Source organism: Somniosus microcephalus, chromosome 6 (assembly GCF_052327205.1).
Source record: "Somniosus microcephalus isolate GS21.2 chromosome 6, FLI_Smic_1.0, whole genome shotgun sequence".
Classification (NCBI taxonomy): Eukaryota; Metazoa; Chordata; class Chondrichthyes; order Squaliformes; family Somniosidae; genus Somniosus; species Somniosus microcephalus.
This window is the reverse complement of record NC_140992.1, coordinates 78,235,165-78,252,719: the sequence shown is the minus strand read 5'-3', so window position 1 is coordinate 78,252,719 and position 17,555 is coordinate 78,235,165. Positions and strand designations below refer to the sequence as shown.

The 17,555-nt window shown below is 40.8% G+C and overlaps 1 protein-coding gene across 1 annotated transcript in view; it reads left to right on the top strand.

The window, feature by feature from the left end:
• Positions 1-17,555, top strand: part of nmd3 (NMD3 ribosome export adaptor) — a 50,675-nt gene that overhangs the window by 9,569 nt on the left and 23,551 nt on the right. The window contains exons 3-9 of the mRNA XM_085990399.1: positions 1,395-1,529; positions 4,266-4,362; positions 7,334-7,414; positions 8,135-8,263; positions 9,502-9,592; positions 10,537-10,615; positions 17,008-17,104. Coding sequence (XP_085846525.1) covers positions 1,395-1,529; positions 4,266-4,362; positions 7,334-7,414; positions 8,135-8,263; positions 9,502-9,592; positions 10,537-10,615; positions 17,008-17,104 — 709 coding nt within the window. The remainder of the gene's footprint in view (positions 1-1,394; positions 1,530-4,265; positions 4,363-7,333; positions 7,415-8,134; positions 8,264-9,501; positions 9,593-10,536; positions 10,616-17,007; positions 17,105-17,555) is intronic.

Below are 17,555 nucleotides of genomic sequence, written 5' to 3'. Positions count from 1 at the left end.
CAAAAGCAAGGAAGTTCTGCTAAACCTTTAAAACACTGGTTAAGCCTCAGCTGGAGTATTGTGCTCACTTCTGGGCACCACACTTTAGGAAGGATGTCAAGACCTTGGAGGGTGCAGAAGTGATTTACTAGAATGGCACCAGGGATAAGGGACTTCAGGTATGTAGAGAGTCTGGAGAAGCTTGGGTTGTTCTCCTTGGAGCAGAGAAGGTAAAGAGGAGATTTGATAGAGGTGTTCAAAATCATGAATGGTTTTGATAGAGTAAATAAGGAGAAACTATTTCTCGTGGCAGAGGATTGGTAACCAGAGGGCACAGATTTAAGGTGATTGGAAAAAGAGCAAGAGGCGACATGAGGAAACAATTTTTTACACGGCGAGCTGTTGTGATCTGGAATGCACTGCCTGAAAGGGTGGTGGAAGCAGGTTCAATAATAGCATTCAAAATAGAATTGATAAATACTCGAAGGGGAAAAAATTACAGGGCTATGGGGAAAGAGCAGGGGAGCAGGACTAAATGGATAGCTCTACCAACGTGCCGGCACAGGCATGATGGGCCGAATGGCGGCCTCCTGCGCTGTATCTTTCCATGATTCTGTGAAGCCTTATGGGGGTGAAATTCTGTGGGGATTCGATGGAAGAACTCTGGAAACCCTGGAATAATGGCATTTATGCTGTTCTCTAGGGTGTCCATTGCTCTTCTACTGAAGTTGCAGTGGACAATCGGGAGAACTTTACTGGGAATCCAACCCCATGGGCTCCTGTTGGTATATTTGACCTCCAGGCAAACTCTTCCAGGTGTTTTGTCCAAGTTTCAGAATTTCCTAGCAGCAGTATAACAGAGAACTGTCTTCACCGCTGCTTCATATTCTAACCTAGTGGTTTGTGGCATACTCTTAGTATTAGCTATGTCTTTTTGCACCTTAAAATGTCCAACTGGAGTAGTTTATGCATAACTTTCCATCCCCCATAGGATTACTTTCTATTATTGAGCGTTATTAACAAAAGGTTGGGAGAGTATATAAGACTATCATCATGTATAAACTGTTGGAGTTTGCTCACGTCACCTGAGCCCTTGGAGTAAATTATATTGCACTGTTATTCATAATTCTCCTCACTATTCATAATCCTCAAGTTTTTAAAAAAAAAAAAAAAAGCTGTATAGGTGGTAAATTAAGATGGCCTGAGAGCTACACATATCTGTTCTCACAAGATTCAGACTATAATCTTATTAGTTTTCTTACTTTGCAGAATACAGAATATTGTACTGTCATACAATATCTTGTCAGTAGAATAGATATTCAAACTGTTAAAAAGTTAACTTTTATGTGTTTGGCAAACTGAAAGAGTAATCTCTTAGTTGTATTCAAATTGAATTGGTTTCCTTCCATTCTCAGCCTATGCTGCCAGTGTGGTATTCCCATCTCTCCAAATCCTGCAAACATGTGCGTCGCCTGCTTGCGAACCCAAGTTGACATTACAGAAGGGATCCCAAAACAAGTCAATGTTCATTTCTGCAAGCAATGTGAAAGGTAATGATTGCAGATTAGAATTAATTTGTACTATTTTTGTTACTTAAAGATAAGTGTGCTTATGTGATAATGCCATGGGAAGGCACTCATTTTTACTATCTTAAATGATAAATTTTGGTCTGCTAAGGAAAGATGCGATGCTTCCCTGAAGCAGACTAAATTGGAAGAGTCAATCTGCTTGTCCTAGACATTTCGTAGTGACTAGTTCAGAGCAGTATCCTTAGAGGCCCAAGAGTTGCTTGCCTGTCAGTTCTTATCTGGAATGACTTAGTGTAAGGGGGAGGGTTTTAGTGATGGCTGAACGGAAACTTGTCCAATTTATTTTTGTTAAGAGTATTTACTTGTTATAAAAGTGCCCTATTCTTAAGAATAAGTAGCCATATGAATCTTTGGCGAGATGATGATTATTTGGTATCGACATTGATGAAACATTTCAGAATCAGTCATTCGTCAGTCAATTTAATTCAACCCACCAGTAGATCAGAGTTTAAAAAGATGTTAATATTACATTTATCACAATTTTTCTGCTCTGGATTGTTGAGTGCTGGACACGTCTGATTGATGGTTTGCTTATTCAGGACTCTGAAATAATGGCACAGATATTCCGATCCCTACGGGTGTGTACCCACTCGCAGGGACATCGGAAATGCTGGTTTCAGGCATGCACTGAAAACCGGCATTTCCGATCTGTCAAGAATGGCCTTGACAGATCCGCCGGCTGCCCTGGAGCAGGGCTTCTGCGGGCAGATAGTTCTGTTTTTTGGAGACCCTCCGCCCGCAGAAAACCCTTCGAAATCTTACGCCTGGTAAAAGCAGATGTAAGGCCTGCTTTTACCAGGATAAGAGTTGAAAAAAGTAAAAAAAAAAAAAAAATTTCACTGATTTATCATTTAAAAAAAATACTTAAAAAAAAAGTGTTTATTTTTATGCCTGTAAAAACCTTAAATTTTTTTCAAAAAATTACATTTTTGTTTAAAATATTTAATTTATTGTAATTTCAAGTCATTTTAAAAATGTGATTTTTTTTAAGAATTTTTAAAAAAGTTTTACTATGTTTTTGGGATGATCTCCATTCATATATATTTGACGGGTCTTCCTGTCAAGTGTATGAAGGGAGATTCCCTTCTTTGATTGGCTCCCCATGGCCCACGTGATCCCAGGGACGCTGCGAACTGCAGGCGCCTCTGGGATACATGGGCCCTGCGCATTTGGAGTTTGGAGAGGCCCAGGATTGGAAGCGCGTGCGTCCCGGGAGCCCTCGGGTAAGGGCGTAGATTTTTCCAGATCGGAAAATATGGGCCAATGTTTGTATTTTTTTGTCAACCACCTTGGCATTGTTTAAAGATTTAAATTAGTGGGATAGACTTTGGAAAGATTGAACTGAAAAGATTTGACAAACCCATGGCTTTTCTGAGGCTTTTACATTTTATACTTTCTATCAATTATGAATTACTAAATTTATACAAATAGATTTCCTCTTTGATACAAATATTCATGTACAAACCATTTAAACTGATTTAAACTATTCAGAGATATAATTGATTGCTGGATAAAAGCAGTTATTTAGACACTTAATTTTCAGCAAAAAATTACTACACTTCCTTTGTACTAGGGAATATAATAATTATAAATACATTTGTAAATGGTTTTATAGTTTTCTTGTGCAGAAAATGCATCTTTCTCCATTGTTAGGAAACTAAATTTGATTTGTTCATTCTTTATAATCTCTAACTGTTTTTATACTAAATGGAAACTAAATTACCATTTTTTTGTGATTTCCATAATGCCTCTTGGATAGTACAGCATTCCAATTGAGATACTTTCCCACGGCAACCCTGCAGTGGACTACAAAATATACCGTGTAAACAGCATTTTTCCTTAGGCCTATGTTCATTGGCTTAGTCAGTGAGCCATCCTACCATCATCAATATTTGTGACCTCTTTCCAACCAGCCGGTTCTGCTTCCACATTCTGCAGTACAGGTGATGCCAACCAAGAGCATAATTGGAAATTTTGTGTCATGAAGGCAAGGTTGCTTTTAATCATCCAATTCTGGACTATGAGGAATCTGCATTTTTCCAAATTGTTCATATTGTAGTGGCTTCTTATCCGCAAAGAAGCTACTTGGAGTTGAGTTAAAAGTCATTACAATGATTATGAAAAGTGACGTGATATGACACTTAGTCTGATCTGTGTAGTGTATCCTTAGAAAGCAAAACAAAATTGTGTTGAACATGTTAAATAATGTTCTCGTGATTTTTTTGCCAGAACAAGCTTGGGTCTGTTGAACCTGATAAAAGAAATAGACAATATTAATAATATTTAAAGTTAAGTCAGTTGTGTGTGTGATACGTGCAGAAATCCACCGCCATGCTTAAGGATGTCCAAACTAAGCTAAGCCTGATGCAGGATGCATACTCAATGTAGGAAGATAACTCTCTCACCTAAGTTCAATCTCTCAGGTGCAGAATGAAGACTTGGGGATTAAAGTATGTACAGTGATACTCATAGAATTTAACTAGCTAAAACCATGCAGCTTACCAGCACATGGCACTGGTAACTTCCCACTGCTTGTCCATCCAGGACCTCGCCACCCATTGTTTGTAAGATTTTCTGGAGCTGAGTTGGATGAATCCCAGTCCCTAATGCTAGATCTACCCCTCTATTAATAAATAATAGCTAGAAGATTGCCTGGATAATTTAACTCCGATGTTGACTTTTGCTTTTGGTCCACAGATATCTTCAACCTCCAGGAACCTGGATACAATGTGCATTGGAATCGAGAGAACTTTTAACTTTGTGTCTTAAAAAACTGAAGTCCCCTTTAACCAAAGTTAGTAGACCGAGTCATCTGACAAAATGGATATTCATTTCAGTTTTTGTATTTTAGGGATCATTTAATTGCGGTCACAAAATATTTATGCTTCATAGCTTAAAGTTGTAATTATATTTTTACCTAGTTATTGATTTCAAGCCGGTCTTATCAAAATTCTTTGATAGTGACCTCATATTTTCCACAGGTGTATATGAATACTTGCAGTCTCTTATATTAGCTGCAATAATTATTGCACTAATAGCATTGCTAATTTGCCAATGATTTGGAATTCTATTTTCTCAACTAATGGCCCGTATTTTCTAGTGCCTATGGGTGTGTACGTGGTGCATAGGTGCCCGTAAGGGCCCCGCAAGTTCCGGGTTTTCGCGTGCAAAGCGCATGCGCGAAAACCCAGAACTTGCGATCTGTCAAGAATCTTGACAGATCGTAGCCATCCCCGGGAAAAGGGCATCTACGGGCGGAGAGTTGGGCTATTTGCTCAACTACTGCATAGCGAATGCCTGTGAAATTCTTATGCCTGGTAAGAGTTTAAGGCCTAGAAATTCACTATGGCCCCGCCAGCTGGCTAGCGCCCAAAAGTTAGCGCTGGGCGGGAAGCCTATAGCGATCGTCAGATATTCATTGTTAGCGCCCCAATTCGGAAGCGGGCGCTATACGAGGGTGTGCCCGCCTCCGCTTGGTGCGCTGACACTGAATATCAGCACTCTTGGCGCCGCTGCGCCAGGCGCTGCGCAGCGGCAGGCTGCGGTACTGCAGGCCTCCTCCTCTTAAGGGGGAGCTGCCTGCAATGGGGAGATCGCCGCTGGATAGTGCCGGCAAATGAGCCCGGCACCACGGAGAAGTGCCGGGCTCGCGGAAAGCAGCCGGCAATGCCGCGGGGGGGGGGGTGGTGGAGGAGGCTGGGGAAGGAGGTGCGGGCAGGCGGCTGCCGCAAAAGCGGCCAGCCGCACCTTCCGCTTTAAAGCGCCCCACTAAGGCAGCAGGACGGCCCCGTTTTCTGGTCGCTGTTTGCGGCCGCTTCGGAGGAGGCAGCCGCAACTAAATATGGGGATCGGCGCGGTTTCAGGGCGGAACCGGGGCACTGCGCACACCGATGACGTCATCGGTGCCGGCGCAGCGCTAACGGCTACCGCCGCCAATACTGCTGCGCTGAATATCTGCGCAAACTCATTTTTGGCGCAAAATCACCCTTTAGGCGTTAACTGGGCGCAAAGCTGGCAGCGCCTTAATGAATTTCTAGGCCTAAGAGTTTAAATGAATATAAAAATATTTTTTTTCAATAATTTAAACATTAAAACACCTGTAAAATAAGTTAAGGTTGCTTTAGCCCCTTTAAAACATTTTAATTTATTTTTCAAAAAATTAAATGTTTGTTTTAAATGTTTAATTAAATTGTATTTTAATAAATTTTAAATATGTATTTATTTGGCATGTAAATGTTTTTTATGTGATCCCCATTTATGCTTATTGGGATTCCGTATGTACGAAATCCCCATAAGCATGAATGGGGATCCCCCTTTCATTGGTTGGGCCAGCCCACGTGATCCCAGGGCCGCTTGCGAACCGCGTGCGCCCCTGGGATACATGGGCCTCTGCACATGTCTACGCGTAGAGGCCCAGGAGCGCGAATCTCCGTGGATCTCGAGGCAGAAAGTAGGCGCGATTTTATTTGTGGATCGGAGGCACTTCCCCACCTCCGACCCCAAATTCAGGCCTATTGTCTATAATTTAAAAAGGTTCCTGCGTTTTTGACATACCCTCTATTAAATATCTATTTATACTTTACATTTTTAAAATACAAACCTGCTTCTATCTTGTATCTGAGTGCTATTTCGGTAAATTTTTGATGCTGAATTTTGTGAAGTGGAACTGGGAAATGTCAATGTTAATTTAAATGAAGAAAGTCAATGCAGTCGTTGCTTTATTTATTTGATTTTTGAATGTTTTGTATTTAAGCAATGAGTACTGACAAACTGACAGAAGAAGTTGTCTAGTAGGGCATCAACTTCTGTACAGTGATTCTGTAAAGATGTCAATTGTTTTATTTAAGATTCTGCTGAATTTTTCTATTGGTAGAAAATGCAACTAAAATCAACATGGTCATGCATGCTAAACAGGACTGTGGCTCCTGATCGCAATATATACCTAATAACCATAGTGAACTACCTGCTAGCTGGCAGGTTTGATTCCGCCATCTGACTTCACAACTCAACTACATTATATCGAATACACTAAAGACCATGAACATTAAATGGGAGAGAATTTCATCCTGATGAACACAAAAAGTACCATTTTAAGGGCTGTCCTCCTATGTCAATGAAAGCCCGAAAGATGTTCAGTCCTATTCCGGGTTGGGTGATTTTTAGACTAACCCCCGAATGTCTAAATAGCTGAGTCATGTAGACCAAGAAGGCCTTCTGTTTGATTTCTGGTTTCTTCTGTTGGCTGATTTCAGCTGGGCTGGCAATAGATGCACTAAATTGGCTTCAGCTCCTCTAGAGGGGAGTGAGGTGGGGCGAGGCAGGGCAGGGAGGTGGTGGAAATTGGTCAGGCTTGTTGTTCCTGAAGTCTATCCATTGAACTGTGCTGGAAATGTAAATTTTTGAATAATATCGGGCTTAGCTATAACGCACCCTCCTTCCCACACTGGTCACTGTTAATGCTCACGTGAATATTGCCACTTGGACAATATTCAGGAGGGTTATTTGTGGCATACACCAGCAGAATTGACTCTTTTTCAGAAGAGGGGAGAAAATTGGCAGAGGGAAAAATAAATGTTGTATTGTGACATTTTGGGAAGGTTTGATGAACTGAGTGAGCACCAAAGACATCATCCTAGAATCTTTATACAATCTAAGTATGAAGTAAAGTACTGTTCATTTCTGTGTAGAAAATCTGTTAATGGAAAAAGTTAATTGCGGGGATACTTTTGCTTGCAACTTCAACATCAATTGCTTCTTTTATTCAGGTACGGCTAATTGATGCAGGCTTTATTTGGACTGAGCCTCATTCCAAGAGATTAAAGGTCAAACTTACCATTCAAAAGGAGGTGAGAAGAAAGTTATTCTTCAACAATAGTAACTATCCTTTTATTGTCTTTTTATTGGGGAACCTTCCTATAGAGGAAAGTGTTCGTGGTTTTTTTTTTAAAAAAAAAACCTGCTTCCTGAGGTAACATTCTCACCCTGCTGCATTGAATATCTTGAGGGGAAGCATTAAGGATCTTGAATGGAAATTTGGAAAGTGATAAAGTTTGAAATTTTTGAAAGTAGATAAGTAAGGGAATAAGTGAAGATGAGCCCCACACAGCTTCCATGAGAGTTTAAGCAAGGAATCTGTATTTGGGCAGGATGGCCATAGTGAAGGGGAAAAGTGTGATTTATTGATGAGCCAGGTTTCAGCCAGGCCTACGGTGTTGCTGCACTCATCCAGGATGAGATTGTTGGTTGGCAAGGGCCTTGTTTATGAGATGGACGTCTTGTAGATAATGTGCTCAGTTTTTCATACCATACAATAGCTTTAGATTTTTTTCCTTTATTTGGGCTGGGCCATGCATTGTCCCTAGCTGATGATGTTGCCAGATAGCTTGCTCATAGCCTTCTGTCTATGCCTACCTGTGTATTTCCTGGGTGTCTTGACTCTTTGACTGAGGAAACAGTCCTGACCTTGCACATCACTGAAATTATTTATGGCTGCAATTCTACAATTAAATTGCAGTATTTAGTATTCGACCTGTTTTAAATTTTCTAACAGCGAGTTTTGTGTGCAGGTAATGAGTGGAACAATCTTGCAGCAGGTTTTTGTGATAGATTTTGTCATCCTGCAACAGATGTGTGATGATTGCCACCGTGTTGAAGCTAAAGACTATTGGAAAGCAGTAGTACAAGTCCGACAGAAGGTGAGTAAAATGCTGTTTTAACTGTGTAAAAGTAATATTAAAAAGCCTTAACATTTCAACATGCTTAGCAGAATAATACTGCAATAAAACTGTAAAATGTAAGTAACAATTCATCAACTTCAACATAATTTTTGAAAAGGTACCTTAGTTCATGTACTTTTACTCTGAATGTGTCTTAAAGTTTATGACCTAGGCTATTCGCCGATTTTTGCCTGATCTGGGGCAGGCAGAGGTGACAAGCTACTTGGGACGTACTTCGGCACCTCCCAGGAATTGGGTCCCTTTGGGTCACAGTGTGGCTGGGTCTATGTAAATTAAATATGGATGAGAGAAACACTTGTTTCTTCCCGTTTTTGCTATTCTAACATTGGATGCTATTAGTTCCCAGCATTCAGATGTTGATGAAGGGTCTTTGGACCAAATACAGAAGTCCACCGCCATGTACAGAATTCATCAATTTAAAAAAAAAAAAAAAAAAAAAATCCACAGGAAGTGCACTGGCTGTCTCTTTCTTCCTGGGGCCTGCTGCAGCACGTTTCCACCCCCAGATTGGCACCGCTCCCCAGCATAGGCCAGGGAGCCAATCTCCTCTGATAATGACTCTGGGCAGGAAATATGGCCGGGTCCAGGATGGAAATTTTAGGGGTAGGCAGAAATCCCGCTCGCTAGGGATATGCCAAAATTAAGGGTGGAGGTTTAAAGCCTAGGCTATTGTGCAAGTAATACCAATATCACAGCAGCATACTCAGAAAGTAAGCTATTAAATCTACTTTTTCCTCCTTTTTGTTACAAATGAGAATTGATTTCAAGTTTTCCAAAGTGATACAATGTGGTTATCTTTGTCTCTTAACATAAGCATTTATTTTAACTTGTTGACTACCATAAATACAAACACAATACTGTCAGTTACAATTAAATGTACTGGACTACATGACCTGCAAGCAAAGTGTGCCTATTAACCTGCAATAATTGGTGAGGAAACCTTTTGCCACAATTTTGATCCGTATGATATTTTCAGTGAAACTCCTGCCATCATTCCATAGATGTCTTCAAAAAGTGCCCTATCAAGTCTTGCAGCAGGTTTTAACTCCAGACTTACTTATCCGAAATTTTATTTGTTTTGAACAGTTCAGTGTAAAGATTATTCACAAAATATAACTTTAAAATAATTATATTAAAATCTTATTTCTGGCTAAATGAAAAGTTTTTCCTTCCTGTTTCTGTTGGTTACTCCTTAGACGTCACACAAGAAAACTTTTTATTACCTGGAACAATTAATCCTTAAACATAAGCTGCATCAAAACACGCTTCGTGTCAAGGAAATCCATGGTAAGTGAATATTGTGAGCTAGTTCTTTGCCTTGGTTAGATTAGCAATACCCTAGAATTCTCAGTATTTATATTTTCCCACAAATTTTAGCCCCTTTTCTTTTGATGAAGCTGACTGTTTGTTTGACAGGCAACTGTACATTAATCAAGTCATAATTTGAATGTCTGGGGAACTAGAGATGATAGGTTATTTGACCCTGGAGGCTGAGCCCTGTACCATTTTTCCCAAAGTTCACACATGTATGCTTTCCAGCAGGGGCCAGTGGCTAGTGATTAGGGCTGAGAATTTTGCCATCCACTGCTGTTCTGGCTGAGATCAGCTAACTCAAGATAGATTGGAAATTCAACCTGGGGCTTTCAGCTTCATATGGCTCAGTTATATATTGCCTTTACTAACAGTTTTCAAGGGAAGCTATGAATTCTCATGTGTGTGTGTATATAGGTGAAAAGTAGCTTACAGTAAAATTTACTACAATTCAATTTCCTGTTTTCTAAAAACTTACCACATTATTAACCCATTTAAAATCAGCAGATTAATGTCTGGTTAAAATAATAGACAAAGGAATTGTATATGAAATCATTAAGAACGCATAAGATAATCATTGCACAATATAATGTCAAGGTTAAACAGATAAAATTTAATGGATGTCCAAAATAGAGTTTGAAAGATGCAGTTTGGAATTAGCTGGAAAATCAAAGACTTTATGCTAACTAAAATTTACTTTCAAAATTAAATTGTAGGTTTTTAAAGAACCGTCTTCTGCTTTTAACATTTGCATATATTTGAAAGATAAATTTCAGCCATGTATAAGGTTTGGGTAAAGCAGTGCAGGGTTTTGACATGTCTTATTTTCATTCATGTATATCCATTTCTTTTGAGATTGTTTGAATAATTTGAAATAACCAAAAGTTTAGCTTCAGCACAGACTGAATTTTGATTTTTAGATGGTCTGGATTTCTATTACGGTTCCAAGCAACATGCCCAGAAGATGGTGGACTTCCTGCAGTGTACAGTTCCTTGCAAGTAGGTATAGAAATTATACCGCAGGAAAAAATAAGCAACAATTGTGAAGGATATATGTGGCATTAAAAGGTTTCTCTGATCACTCAATTTTTTTAAACTAACATGCTGTTTACTAACAAGAATATGCCTCATTGTCTATTATACATTTTTTTATATAGAAGTGGCCCACCACTCAGTTTAAAGGGCACAAAACAGATTTTTTTGGGGTGGGACTAGAGCAGGTAGTATGGATCAATGTAACTTTTTTTTGCTGTAATTTACACCAGTTGGCAAGCCTTTTTAAAATTGTTATTTACAAACACTTTTTCATTATGCTACATTAGGAACAAAAGGAAGAAAGAATGAATTAACTTCCAAGAGATATAAAAACAGATATAACCAAAAATATTCCTTTAATGATGTAGCTGCTACACCTAGTTTGCAGCACAACATATGTGACACAACAGTTCTACCTGGCTAAGAATTTCACGTTTACTGATTGACCTAGAGACAAAGCTGTCTCCTTTTAAAGGGCAACCTTTGGAGAATTCTTGCAATTTTTTAAGAAACACCAACAGAATCTTGAAGCCATCCCTGGCATAAGATAGTTTTGGCATGTCACTAGACTGAATAGACCTAATCTAGAGGAAACAGTGTCATTCCTGAGCGAAAAAGAGGACATAGCATTTCTTTTGACTTTTATGTACATTAAGTTGATAGTGCTGGGGATTGGACCTTTTTTTTTCCCCTCTAAAGATACCTGGTGTTAGCCTCAAGTACTCCCAGGTCAGGCATGATATGATTGGCGCTTTCTACTCTGCTCCAACAATGTTTCTTGGCAGTAACTTCTGTACTGATGCAATATTTTACTTCTCCCCACCTTCAGCATTGTGTCTTCTGAGATTGTCAATTTTGTGCTGTAGGCCCAGGCCCACTCAGAATTGGATTGAGACTGCCCAAATTAACATTATAAAAGACCCTTACCACCAGCAGATAGGAGATTTTCATCAAAGCAGTCAAATGGTCAGTATCAATCTTCCGGGAAGCAAAGTTACCACCTGTGTTTCCTATCTTCATTCCAAGGAGCACTCACTTGTCTGTTACTACTCTTATTAATGGAAAAGTGCTGTATGGAAATCCTGTCTGCCATAATTATTTACTGTGCAGTACACAGGAAACTTTCGATTTACCGGCACCGAAATAACCGGAAATCTCGGTTAACCGGCAAAATTCAGGAGTAGGTTCAGGTAACTTTTATTACTTGCCTTCCTCCATGTGTTGCTGTGCAAGGGTGTGGATGCAGCTGTTGCTAAGCTACAAAGACGCTTGCAACTTGTGGACATTGTGCTGAAGCTGTTGCTAAGCAACAGGGTTTGTTGCTTGCTCCGTATCTTTTACTATAGCGTTCGGTTATCCGGAATTTTTGATGAACCGGCACCACGTCGGTCCCGTCCGTGCCGGATAATTTTTTTTTTCCTGTAGTAGAAAAAAATAGGAGAAGCAAATTTGTACACATCAAAAATTTGTTTTTAAATAGCCTGTATTTAGAGACTGGCCAATTGGGTGGGTGATTTAGAAGCATGATTCACATCTGTTGTGGCATTCTTTTCCCACTCTGCTTTGCTCCGTGAGTGGAAAATAGTTGGTTTGCATTACAGTTAATAAGATTTCTCATTGTTGAAGACCGCTGCATCGTTGTGGTACTCCTCTTTGGCCATATTTTACTGGTCTTTCATATTCATTTGATTTAGTTTAGAAATTTAATTCACTTCTGGAGTTCCAGCCCAGATCAACACATTTTCAGGTATTACTGTGATTTTAGTTATTGCTGCGCATCCATTGTCAGATTTTGATTTTCTTTTCAGCAAATGTACATATTTCACTGGGATAAAGCTTTTTGTTCCTGGATTAATAGTTTTTCTGTGTGCTTATCTTTTGATTCACTGGCTTCCCTATGATATTTAGATAGTAGCTCGGCTACAGTGTGACTTCTGATTAAACACGCAAGTGTAAAGAGATATTTGATCATTTCAATTCTGCTACTGACAAGACAAAGACTGAATTTCAAATAATTTTTTTTGTCTATATCAGTAGAATATTGAAGAAATAGGACTGTAAACTGCACATGTCCACATACAACAGCAACAACAACTTGTATTTATATAGCGCCTTTAATGTAGTAAAATGTCCCAAGGTGCTTCACAGGAGTATTTTAAGACAAAAAATATGACACTGATCCACATAAGGATAAATTAGGGCAGGTGATCAAAAGCTTGGTCAAAGAGGTAAGTTTTAAGGAGCGTCTTAAAGGAGGAAAGAGAGGTACTCTGGCAGAGAGGTTTAGGCATGACATGCCGCTTTTGAAGGGTTTAAGTAGAAGGTATTGTCAAATATGAAAATTAAGTTGAAGAAAAGACTGGCGCTGCACAAAGTGGAGGTTGAGTACTGTACTTGTGAGCAGCAACCCAAGCTACCCCAACTCTTATTGTTGACCTTCCTGCTCGGCATCTCCACTGCTAACCTCGCCACCTCACCGACTTGAGTATATCTGCAACGCACTGGTTTAGTGATCTGGCTGGAGCATAACAAGTGCTTTTGGACTTCATTCTCCTGTGCATAAACCACCCACAACTGGAGGACTACCCTGAACAGTAAATTTAACCCCTGGCTTCTTTTCCCCCCCGCCCCCCCCCCCCCCCCCCCAACCCCCGTACGAATAATTTCTTTACATAGAACCATAGAAGATAGGAGCAGGAGTAGGCCATTCGGCCCCTCAAGCCTGCTCTGCCATTTAATGAGATCATGGCTGATCATCCAAATTCAGTCCCCTGTCCCTGCTTTCTCCCCATATCCCTTGATCCCTTTAGCCTTAAGAAATATATCTAACTCCTTGAACATATTTAGTGAATTGGCCTCAACTGCCTTTTGTGGTAGAGAATTCCACAGGTTCACCACTCTCTGGGTGAAGAAATTCCTCCTCATCTCAGTCCTAAATGGCTTACCCCTTCTCTTTAGATTGTGACCGCTGGTTCTGGACTCCCCCGCCATCGGGAACATCCTTCCTGCGTCTAGTCCTGTTAGAATTTTATAAGTTTCGATGAGATCCCCCCTCATTCTTATAAACTCCAGTGAATATAAGCCCAATTGACCCAATCTCTCCTCATAAGTCATTCCTGCCATCCCAGATATCAGTCTGGTGAACCTTCACTGCACTCCCTCCATGGCAAGAACATCCTTCCTCAGATAAGGTGACCAAAACTGCACACAATACTCAAGGTGTGGTCTCTCCAAGGCCCTGTAAAACTGCAGCAAGACATCCCTGCTCCTGTACTCGAATCCTCTCGCTATGAAGGCCAACATACCATTTGCCGCCTTAACCACCTGCTGCACCTGCATGCTTACCTTCAGCGACTGGTGCACAAGGACACCCAGGTCTCGTTGCACTTCCCCTTCTCCTAATCTATTGCCGTTCAGATAATAATCTGCCTTCCTGTTTTTGCCACCAAAGTGGATAACCTCGCATTTATCCACATTATACTGCATCTGCCCAATCACCCAACCTGTCCAAATCATACTGGAGTTTCTGTGCATCCTCCTCACAGCACACACGCCCACCCAGCTTTGTGTCGTCTGCAAACTTGGAGATATTACATCTAGTTCCCTCGTCTAGATCATTAATATATACATTGTGAATAGCTGGGGTCCTAGCACCGATCCCTGCGGTACCCCACTAGTCACTGCCGGCCACTCAGAAAAAGACCCGTTTATTCCAACTCTTTGCTTTCTGTCTGCCAACCAGTTCACTATCCAAGTCAGTACCTCACCCCCAATCCCATGTGCTTTAACTTTACACGCTAATCTCTTATGCGGGACCTTATCGAAAGCCTTCTGAAAGTCCAAATACACCACATCCACTGGTTCTCCCTTATCTATTCTACCAGTTACATCCTCAAAAAATTCCAGTAGATTAGTCAAGCATGATTTACCTTTTGTAAATCCATGTTGACTTTGTCCGATCCTGTCACTGTTTTCCAAGTGCTGTGCTATTACATCTTTTATAATGGACTCTAGCATTTTCCCTTTTTTAAATAGTGGGGTTACATTAGCTATCCTTCAATCCATGGGAACTGTGCCAGAGTCTATAGAATTTTGGACGATGACCAGCAATGCATCTACAGGAAACTCGATTTACCGGCACCTAAATAACCGGAAATCTCTGTTAACCGGCAAAATTCAGGAGTAGGTTCAGGTAAGTTTTACTTCGTATTAGTGGCCGTTCCTGGATCTGTGGCTGTGTAATCGGGGTTCCTGCACTTGTTGCTAAGCAACAGGGACGCTTGGTCTGTGGCTGGGGTTCCTGCACCTGTTGCTAAGCAACAGGGAAGCCTGGATTTGTTGCTGTGTGCGGAGCTCTTGTACCTTTTAACTATACCTCTCTGTAATCTGGACTTTTTGATAAACCGGCACCACGCCTGTCCCGTCAGTGCCGGATAAAAAAGAGTTTCCTGTACTATTTCTAGGGCCACTTCCTTAAGTACCCTAGGATGTAGATTATCGGGCCCTGGGGATTTAAACCTCTCTTCCCCTGCCCCTTCCGTCCTCACTTCCAACAGTAAATGCAAGGAGCTTATCCATTCTGCTGCGGTCCCCATCGTTCATTCCCAAGCCCGGAACCCGAATCTTTCTCTAAAATCTCTCCCATTTCCCCTCATGTCCTCCAAAATAACCCACCATTAACCTCTTGAAAACCACTGCCCCCGCTTCAATCTCCCTTTCCTCTCGATGTCCTTGTTCATGCTGTGCCTTACAAATCTGTGCTCATCTTTCTCACAACTACCTGTTTAACTCTGTCCAATCAGGATTCTGTCCCTGCCACAGCCTTCAAAACTGCCCTAATCCTGCTATTCTTCCTTGACTTTTCTGCAGCCTTTGATGCCATCAACTACACCATTCTTATCCAGCTCAGTGGATCTTCCCACACTTGGTTCTGTTATTGCCTATCCAGTTGTAGCCAGAGCATTTCCAGCAATGACTCCTCCCGCCCTGACACTGTTGCCTCTGGAGTCTCCCCAAGGACCTATCTTTGGCCCCTTCTTCCTTGTCTGCATGCTGCTCTTTGGCGACATTATTGCAGACATGTGGTCAGATTCCACATGTATGATATCCAGTTGTAGATAAGCTGTAGTTTCCTTCAATTAAACATTGGAAAGACATAAGCCACTGTCTTTGGTCCCTGCTATAAACACTGTACCCGTGCCAACGATTTCATCACCTTCCTGGTCATTGTCTCAGGCTGAACCAGATTGTTTGCAATTTCAGTGTCCTAATCAACCCTGAGCTGAGCATCCTTTAGGGAAGAAAACCTGCTGTCTTTCCTTGGCCTAGCCTATATGTGACTCCAGTCCACCACCAACGTGGTTGACTCTTAATTGCACTCTGAAGTGGCTTAGCAAGCCACTAAGTTGTATCAAAACCATTGCAAAATATAAGAATAAAGCCTGCCCACTCTCCACTAATGAATCAATACTCTTCCATGCTGAACACCACTTGGAGGAAACATTGAGGCTAGCAAGACCACAGAATGTATTCTGGCTGGAGAACTTCAATGGTACTACCACCATTGACTGAGCTGGCCGAATCCTGAAAGACATAGCTGCCAGACTGACCTTGCGGCAGGTGGTGAGAGGGCCAACATGAGGGAATGACCTACTTGAGCTCGTCCTTACCACTCTATCTGCTGCAAATATGTCTGTCTATGACGCCGTTGGTAGGAATAACCACTGTGGCGTCCCATCTTCTCAAATCTGCATTAAAAAGACCGCCTACTTTCACCTCCATAATATCACCCGGTTTCACTCCTGCCTCCGGCCATCTGATGCTGAAGCCTTTATCCATGCCATTGTCACCTCCAGACTCAACTATTCTAATACTCTTCTGGTCGGCCTCCCATTGTGCACCCTCCCTAAACCTTCTACTCCTTTTATGACCCTACTTATAATCCAGCTTGTGGTCACCTCCTAATATCTCATTCTTTGGCTGATTGCACTTCTCTAAAGCACCTTGGGACATTTTTCTACATTAAAGGCAGTTGTTGTACTTGCCAGTTATACTTGACATTATGGCGGGTCACCCCTGGATAAAATGGAGTGGGACTGGCCAAAGCCTTCACTCTTTGAATGCTGGCCTCAAGGTTCATTTTTGTCCAACCTCAGTTTTTTTGGCTGGAAAGTTGAAAGGTTGCCTTATATGCAGATCACCTTAAAAATAGTACACGATGCAGATTCTTGGACTAGCCTGTCTGTCTCCAGAAGATATTAGTACAATGCATAAAGTGAATTAATTTTTTGGAAAATACATTGGGCTTATGTTTTTTGTGTATCCAAAAACAAACATTTGTATTATGTTTTTTGAAGGTACAAGGCATCTCAGCGTCTAATTTCCCATGATGTCCACACTAACAATTACAATTACAAAAGTACCTTCTCTGTGGAAATTGTTCCAGTCTGTAAGGTGAGAAATAATGCTTGCTTAAAAACAATGCTTAAGTGTCACTGCTATGAAAATGTGTTTAAGGCGCTTCATAGTTTTGTTTAATCTTCGAGTATGGATGCTTCATTGGGGTGACTTCCAAAAAAAAAGCTCAATGTCACTGTAGAGCAGGCCTTCCAATTGTGTAAAGTTGGCATACTAATAATATTTAACTCTTCATGCTACGCTTTTTTTAAAACGTGGTTTTGTGATTGGAATGAATAAGAAAAATAAGAAAAATTAACACACCTTTGTACCTCCCATACTGCTCTTAGGAATGAGTGTTTTTTGTATTATATAAAAAGTTGTTAGTTCTATATGAATAATATTACTGTAATAAAGCTGTTCCTGATGGTGAAAGCTTTATTACTATAATATTTCAGCATCAGAGTATATGGGTGGCCTAGTCCAAGAGGTTTGTCACTTTCCTGGA